This window comes from Psammomys obesus, unplaced genomic scaffold, assembly GCF_907164565.1.
Source record: "Psammomys obesus unplaced genomic scaffold, mPsaObe1.curated_primary_1811, whole genome shotgun sequence".
In the NCBI taxonomy this organism is placed as follows: domain Eukaryota; kingdom Metazoa; phylum Chordata; class Mammalia; order Rodentia; family Muridae; genus Psammomys; species Psammomys obesus.
Genome location: NW_026593947.1, coordinates 3,308,024 through 3,316,331, shown reverse-complemented (window position 1 = coordinate 3,316,331; position 8,308 = coordinate 3,308,024). Strand labels below are relative to the sequence as shown.

Below are 8,308 nucleotides of genomic sequence, written 5' to 3'. Positions count from 1 at the left end.
GGCCACACCTACCAGGCAAGGCCACACCTACCAGGCAAGGCCACACCCACGCCAGCAAGGCCACACCCACTCCAGCAAGGCCACACCTACTCCGGCAAGGCCACACCCACTCCGGCAAGGCCACACCCACTCCAGCAAGGCCACACCTACACCAACAAGGCTATACCTAAGCCAACAAGGTCACATCTAATAGTTCCATTCCCTGTGGGCTGAGCATTCACACTCATGAGTTTGTTTTTTTTTTTTTACTTTTTTTAAATTTTATTAATTACACTTTATTCATTTTGTATCCCCCCATAAGCCCCTCCTCTCCTCCCGGCCCCACCCTCCCTCCCCTTTCTGCATGCATGCCACTTCCCAAGTCCACTGATAGGGGAGGTCCTCCCCTCCTTTCTGATCTTAGTCTCTCAGTTCTCATCAAAAGTGGCTGCATTGTCCTCTACCGTGGCCTGGTAAGGCTGCTCCCCCCTCAGGGGGAGGTGATCAATGAGCAGGCCAATCAGATTATGTCAGAGGCAGTCCCTCTTCCCATTACTATGGAACCCACTTGGACACCGAACTGCCATGGGCTACACCTGTGGGGTTCTAGGTTATCTTCATGAATAGTCCTTGGTTGGAGTATGAGTCTCTGGGAAGTCCCTGTGTTCAAATTATCTTGTTCTGTTGCCACTCATGAGTTTTTAAAAGCTCTGTAGGAGCCACAGGGCCAGAATGCAAGGCCTGGAGGACCAGAGAGGATGGAGGTGGATAGAAGCAGGAAGCAGCTGAGGGGGATGCCTGGGTAAAGAGGATGTGGGGGCCCAGTCATGGGCCTTAGAGCAATGACCCTGTGTCACCTAAGGAGGTAACAATGGAGGCCTGGTGGGGTCAACAGAAGCCGATGGCCCAGCCCCGAGAGCCAGCTGTCCACACCTGGCTCCTTCCTCCTCTGCTCACCTCTGAGAGTCAGCTACGCTCTCACACTGGCTTGGAGCAGACTGTACCAGTCGGTGCCCCCAGGTCTTTACTGCTGGCCTTGGGGACTAGCATGCTCCCCATTGGTTCCACCACCTGGAACAGCCCGGGAAGAAAGCTGGGTGGGCTCCGGCCCAGGGCAGGTGTGGCAGGAGCCAGCTGAGTCAGGCGTGCTGGCACACGGCTGGGCAGGGTGAGGAAGAGCAGCGGCCCACGGGGCAGAGGCCCGTGTTCCAAGGACAGGGCAGCACGTTATACGGAGAGGGCGCGGGCTGGGTAGAGGCCGCAGCTGCAATGGCTGTGGCGGTGGAGCCGCCGGCCGAGCTCGGAAGCGCCATCTTGCTCGGGCTTGTGGTGTGAGAAGCCTCAGGGTGCTCATTTACAGAGAGGCCTCCCATGGCTGATGCATGGCTTGAGACCTGGTCCTCATGTTGCTGTGCTTTGTCCTTGCGTGAGTGTGTGGGTGTGTATACATGTAGAGGCCAGATAATAGCCTCAGGAGTCCTTCCTCAGGAGTCCCTCCTGCCTAGAGACAGGGTCTCCTTGGCCTGGAGCTCATGGACTGGCGGCTGACTGGCAGGCACCAGGAGTCCCTGTCTGCCACAGGAGTGCTGGGGTTGCGCGTGTGTAACCATTCACAGCATTCTAATGTGGACGTGGGGATGAAGCTCAGTCTCAGGCTTTGCGGTAAGCACGCCGTGAACGAGCCATCCCCCGGCCCGCTCCTCCTGTGTTCTTATAGAACTGAAGGGCCCGGGGGAGCGGGGGGCAGAGGACAGAGCAGCGTGACTACGTGTGTGTGGTGTGTGTGCGCGCGTTGTGCTGTTAGGAGGGCAGCAGGATTTCCCCCTGCAAGTTACAAGAATTCGGCCGTTGTGCTTCTTGGCAGACGGGAGGTGACCCCCCCCCCCCCCACGGCAAAGCCTGGGCTTTGGTGTATCACTGAGCTGAGGCGAGAATTTTTATTTTTTTTTCATTTTCTCCTCAAAACAGCTCCCCTGGGCTTTAAATCCCTATCCTCAAAGGGCTTTAGCGCAGCAGCGTGAGAATTCACCACAATAATGATGCGCAGGAAGTGTCCCGCCAGCGAGGGGATGGGGTGGGGAGGGTGCTTGCTTTCCTGAGCCTAAGAGGATCAAATGTGGATTTGGTTTTCCCCAGCAGACATTTCAAGACAGTTTTCCATTTCAAAAGAAAGGTGCGGATTGCATTCCTCCATCTGTCTGTCAAAAGAGCATGAAGAGAATTCTATCTGTGTGCACATGCCTGCACACTCAGGAGCACACGTGTACACATGAGCATGAACTTACAAGTGTACAAGCACCTATGCGTGCACAAGCGTGTGCTTCCATGCGCAAGCACATGAGCATGCATGCACGCGGTCATGTGTGCATGCATGTGGCTGGCAGAGCAGGGAGATGGGAGCGTGCATGTTCCCAGACATAGGCTGCATGGCCAGGTAAACACATCAGCATGTCGGCGACTCTTGAAATACTGGATTTAGTCTCCAGGTCACAGCTACTCTCCTTTGAAATGCTCTAGGAAGCAGGAAGCAGTGCAGGAAGCTGCTGCTGTCAGCAGCGATGGTGGCCCGTCTGGAGAACGTTTGGCGAGGCCAAGCGTGGGCCTGGGAATTAGGCTGATCACTGCTGAGGGAGCCTCAGCGCTTCCTGACCTGTTCTGCAGTCTGAGCACTTGGCTTTGGTTTGCCCGTTGACCCCTGCTGGCATCAGGCTGTGTGCCTGAAGGGCATCGGGGCTGGCACGTAGGAGGCTGGTGTGTCTGGGAGAGTGGGATCACCATGTCACGTGAGCAGGTGGAGCTCGGCTTAATCACTGCTCACCGCTGCTCCCTGACCTCCGGAGGCTGCTCTCCTTCCTGCCGGCTCCCCTTCCGCCCAGCTGTGAGACCCGAAAGCCAGCGCTGTCCCGAAGTGCACACTGGGCTCAGGGACCATCTAGCATGTCAGCGCTCAGCCTCCGCCATCCCACAGGGTAGGTTGGAAGCTGACGTGAGCGTTTGTTGCTCTTCCTTCCCACAGGAAGGTGCCAGGGTAACGTGGCCCCAGCCTACCCTGAGGATGTCTTCCTCAGCTGGTCTTTGGTGCTGCTTACAGTGCGAGGTCATATGCAGGGCGCCTCTCATGGGCTCAGAGAAACCTGCAAGGGTGAATCCAGCCTTCCCCACGCTTCCACGGATGGCTGTGACGGCCGCAAAGGGCACACAGAGCCTGTCCTGCCAGATGGACCAAGTCTTCTAGGGACCCCACGGTCCTTGTGTGTGGGGTCACATGCTCCACGGTGTAACCCCAGTGCAAGCGGGGAAGGCAGAGTGAGCTGGCCACGCCCTCTGTTGGAGGAAGCACATCTCAGTGCATGCGCAATGGCAGTTCCTAATTGCCCATGCCCACTCACGCACCAGGAAAACCCTCCAAGACCTCTTGCTCAGCTTGGTCCCTTCCTCCAAGTTTTTCATCCCCCTTGGAGGTAGGGCACAGGCCCCCCTTTCTCCCTGAGGACGCCGGAAGGACTGCTGCCTGGAGTGGCTCCCTTGGAGGCTCGCTTTTGCCTTTGCGGTCACTGTGTGATGCTCCCGTCACTAGCTTGCTTTGCTTTCTTTTCTTTTGTAGCAGCATTAAAAAAAATTCTGTGAACATTCTATACACTTCTACAATGTACAAGGACCATAGCCGCCCTCCCTGACATCCCTTCAGACCCCTTTGGTGCCGTGATGGTCTCTTTCACGGATGAATATGTGGCCGTCCAGTCTAGCATAAGCAGCCTAGCCGTGGTTAGTGGCCGCATCCCCAGAGGGTGGAGACCCATCTCTTCCTCCCTCAGCAGTCAACTTGCCCCAGCTCCCCCAGGGTGGGTGGGGCCGCCAAGGCTTCCCTGTCCACACTGGAAGGTTGTCTGGCTTGATCTTGTGTGTGTGCTGCGCAGGTCACAGTAGACACTGTGAGCTGCTGTGCCGTGTGCAGGTTCGGTACCTTGCGGTCTCCTCCTGTCTTTTATATTCTTCTACCTTATGTACGAGCTTCTGCGGAGCTTGTAGCTTCCATGTTGATGGCCGCAGCTGATCGATGGCTCAGGTATCTAGCCTCTGCACCTTGGCCAGTTCTGAGCAGCCTGATTCCTCGAGCCCAGGCTGATGTGGTGTCCTTGGTGCTGACACAGGCTGGGGTGGGGGGCAGGTGTGTTAGCCGGAACCCCACAGAGAAGCCAATTCTGCTAATGTGTCTTCATTCCTTTGGGGCCCACATCCAGTTGTTTCCTTTCTCTCTGCAATGCCGGCGGCAGAGAAAAAGAGGTCATTAGCGGCCCACGCACGAGCCGCCCTCGGCCTTGCAGGGCTCAGTGGCCCTCTTTGGTGGTGTTGGGCTCATTTGCTTCCGGCTCTGGAGACTCTGGAAGCAGCATGTAGCAGTCAGGGAGGGTGGCATCTCCCAGCTCCAGGGAGCTGTCCAGCCAGAGCCTTCGATACCACCGCAGCATTCAACCTGGCTAAATGGGCATGAAGGTGCCCTTGAACATCCATGAAACCGCAGGCCCGGTTCGCTTAGCCTGGAAGAGTGACCCAAGATGGACATGAGCAGTAAAAAGCTGAGGCTGGGGCATGGCTCTTGGGTGTGAAATTAGATGCATACAGAATGGCTTTGTAGAAGGGACTCTTGGTGCAGCCTTGTTCCGTTTCATTTGCCGAGACTGAATGGCTGTAAGATTGTCTCTCTCAGTTCCTGCCATCCCTGGGGCTTTTTGAGTTGCTGGGTCCACACTACTTTTTTGTGCATGGTTTAATTTCCCAAGCAAACCCGGAGGGTTCCTCGTGCCTTGGATATTCGAAATTTGTCAGGGTTCCAGTCCCCTCCCCCCATCTTCCCTCTGAATTTTCTTTTTTTTTAAATACTAGTTAATTTTGGCTAAATTGGTGATTGAGTGTCGATCTTTGAAATCTGATGACTTGTTTTTGTAAAAGTAGGCCTAACGTCACCTCTGTCATTGTGTGTGTGTGGCTGCATCCGAAGAAAAGGTCTTCCAGCTTTCAAAAAAATGTACTGGCATGGACGTGGTACACATATGTATACACAGCAAACATACACATAAAATAAAAATATATTTTTAGAAGATGTCATAACAGCTAGGCAGAGTGGCATATGTCTCTAATCCCTAAGGAGGCAGAGGCAGGAGGATCTCTGTGAGCTTGAGGCCCGCCCGGCATCTGCGCAATGAGACCTGCGTTAAAAGGAAAGAAAGGAACCGTTCTCACTTGTTGGCTACAGGAAAGAAAGCCACCGTTAGCCTTGGCCCCCTGGCTCGCGTGATGCTAAGTGGCTCAGTGGGTAAAGAGCTGCCGGGAACACAGGAAGAGCTGAGCTCAGCCCAGCACCATACAAGCTTGGTGTGTGACACACGCTTATGTTCCTAGCCCTGGAAAGGTGTGAGTGCAGAGGCTGGCTGAATCCAGGCCATCCAAATCAGTGAGCTCCGGGCTCACGGGAAGACCCTGTCCCCAAGGGTAAGATGGAGAGCCGCTGAGGAAGACACCTGATGTCTAAACACACACACGTGCACACACACACACACACACACACACACACACACACACACACACTCACACTACAGTGCCTGGCATGAAATGGGACCCGTGTCAAACACCTGTAGCACTGACCTATGCTGTGGTGTTCACTCTGCTAAATATTTTCACGAATTTAACGTATTCAATTACTAGTTTCCACCTAATTTGGATTATTAGACTAATTATTTGAGTTTCGTTCTAATAGCAATGTAATCTGGATGCCGGGTTCTGTTGGCAAGCAGGGAAGTACTGTTTCACGCCCTCCCCTGTGAAGAGCCTGAGGTCCCACTGCTGGTTCCCTCGGTATCTCCTGAGCACCCTCCCTCACCAGCTCCTCACAGGCCCCTCTTTGGTAGACTCTGGGTGGAGAAGCAGGGGGAGCAGGGGTGTGAGGAGAGATGATGGCCGTCCTCAGATGCTGTCCATGGATATATTGTTTTGGAAGTTAAGCGTCTAAATCCCATGCCACGTTCTGGCCTGTTCTGAGGGTTGTGAGCTGACTCAGTGCGTGTGCTCTTAGACTGCCTGGCTCAGTGTGGGGGGCGCTCAGGGTCAGCAAACTCTTATCCCAGCCGTGTTCTGTCTGAGTGTCAGCGTCCAGGCCGGCCGGAAAGCATAGGAAGCTGCTGGAACATTCCAGGGAAAGCCACCAGGCTACCAGGCTGCAGAAGCCTAGAGGGGTAAATCAGCTACTTCCCTGCAAGCAGAAGCGACTTCAGAGAGAAGGGTTTTTTTTTTTTTTCATGTGTTTATATGATAGTTTCATTCAACCTTTTGAGAATCTCAGTGTATTTTGATCATATTCATCCTTGCTTTGCTCAGAGCCACCTCCCTTTGGATTAAAATAGATCAGACAATTTTATTTTGACTCATGGTTTCAGAGAGAAAGCCCTATCATGGTTCCCCAGGCCCGGCTAGTGGGGCGGTTCTGTTTACAGTCAAGGCCAGTGGGCGGCTCTGTCTACAGTGATCCCAGCTGAGCAGGAAGGGAAGGCCATGGCAGAAGATAACTTCCGCCAAGGCCCACCTTCGTTAACATCCTCCTGTTCGCACATATGCGGTAGCAGCGTGAGTGTGCAGAATCTTCACACCTTGGTGGGTCAGGAGAAAGAAATGTGGAATGGAAGCAGCTAGACTTCAGAGCTGGCCGGGACTCACCTCTGATGGCTGGAGGCCACACCCTCAAAACACAGTGTCCCTCCGGAGGGGCTTTCACACCTAAGGAACAATGGGGAGTCCAGCATTGAGTATCTAATTTGTTTGGCAAAGTCTTAGTCCGCAGCCCAGGTTATTTACAGATGCGCGTGCAAACCCATCTTCATTCACGAGGCTGTCTGTCTTGAAGGAAGCTGCGGCCACACCGGGTGATGGGCTGGCCTTGAGCCACCTGCGAAAGCAGCAGGTCAGAGCTGCAGAGACAGTTGAGCCTCTGCAGCCCTCCAGCGCAGGGCTCCAGCAGCACCTGGATGGTCTTGAGGGCTTTCCAAACACGACATGCCTTACTAGAGCCTTGACCGCAGCCCTTTGTTTGGGCGATGGTTGTGCTCATGTTGGGTTTTGTCTTGCAGAAGCAGCTGTGAAGGCGAACACCGCACAGCGGATGGAAGCACTGGAGGGCCGGCTGCGCAGGTAAGGAGGGGCGCCGCCCGGCAGAACGGGCTCAGCTTGCTTTTAGCATTCAGGGGAGGCGGGGGAGGGCCCGCCGATCTTTGTGCTACACTAACAAAGAAAAGCAGGAAAACACCATCTCGTCCTCAGGGGAAGGAGCAGGTGCTGTTCCAGCGCCTCCGAGCCCCGCTCTCCCTCGACAGAGCAAATAGATTAGAGTGTTTAAAAGCATCTTGGCGAGAACACGGGGCGTGTTCGAGTCTCAGAATAAGAAAAGCCTCTCTGGGCTACTGGGTTGAGGATTCCCGCCGCGGCTTGCTTCTCTCCTCTGAGGGGTCTGGAGGACTGTGAACTGGTTTACGCACAGAACAATGCAGGAATGTACGCTGCAGGTTCTGTTTTGAATCCCGAATCAAAACCAGCATGAAAATTCCTGGTTGCTTGCTTTTTTTTTTTTTAAACCCAATTAGGAATTCAGATTGGAGAAGCATTAGCGACGCCGCAGCATGTCAAGCTGTTTCTGGTTTTCTGGGATGCCGACTTCTGGAAATAAACCCCAGCCAGCGGGATCTGGTCCTAATTAAGGGAACAAGTTTGACAATGTAGTCTGTGCTTTTCTTCCCTGGCAGCCAGTTTGGTTTTATGGAAACATCTTGCTACTATTTTGGAAATTGTTAAGTGGCTCTGCAACAGATTTGCCTTAAACCTTTGTCTGCCGGGACAGTGCCAAAGCTTCTCCCTTCAGTGTGCTGGGCCAGGCATTCATCTTGAGGGCACGGCTTAGCCGAGGGGTATAAGTCAAGCCCCTCCACCCACTGGCTGATGGCGCTGCCCTTAGCTGGGGGGACTGTGGCATAGCCGCTCAGCGGAGAGTGCTGTCCCGAGTGTAAGCAGCTCAGGGCTCAGATCTGGGGCTGGGCTGGGAGGGGCGGTCCGACAGGCCTCTCTCCAGCTTAGTCTTGCCACCCTCTCTTTCAGGCACGCAGGCCACCTGAGCTCTTGGGCATTACCCTGCTGCCCCAGAGCAAAGTGCTGACAGGCAGGAGAGCCCAAGGGTAGCTCTGCACCCATGACCCACAGCCCTCAGGAGGAATCGGCCACCTTCCCCTTATCTATCTATCTATCTATCTATCTATCTATCTATCTATCTATCTATCTATCTATCTATCTA

At 54.3% G+C, this 8,308-nt stretch overlaps 1 protein-coding gene across 1 annotated transcript in view; it reads left to right on the top strand.

Annotated features, from left to right (window-relative positions):
- Positions 1–8,308, top strand: part of Disc1 (DISC1 scaffold protein) — a 129,304-nt gene that overhangs the window by 108,039 nt on the left and 12,957 nt on the right. Inside the window, exon 9 of the mRNA XM_055617598.1 lies at positions 7,098–7,158. Within this exon, the coding sequence (XP_055473573.1) occupies positions 7,098–7,158 (61 nt within the window). The remainder of the gene's footprint in view (positions 1–7,097; positions 7,159–8,308) is intronic.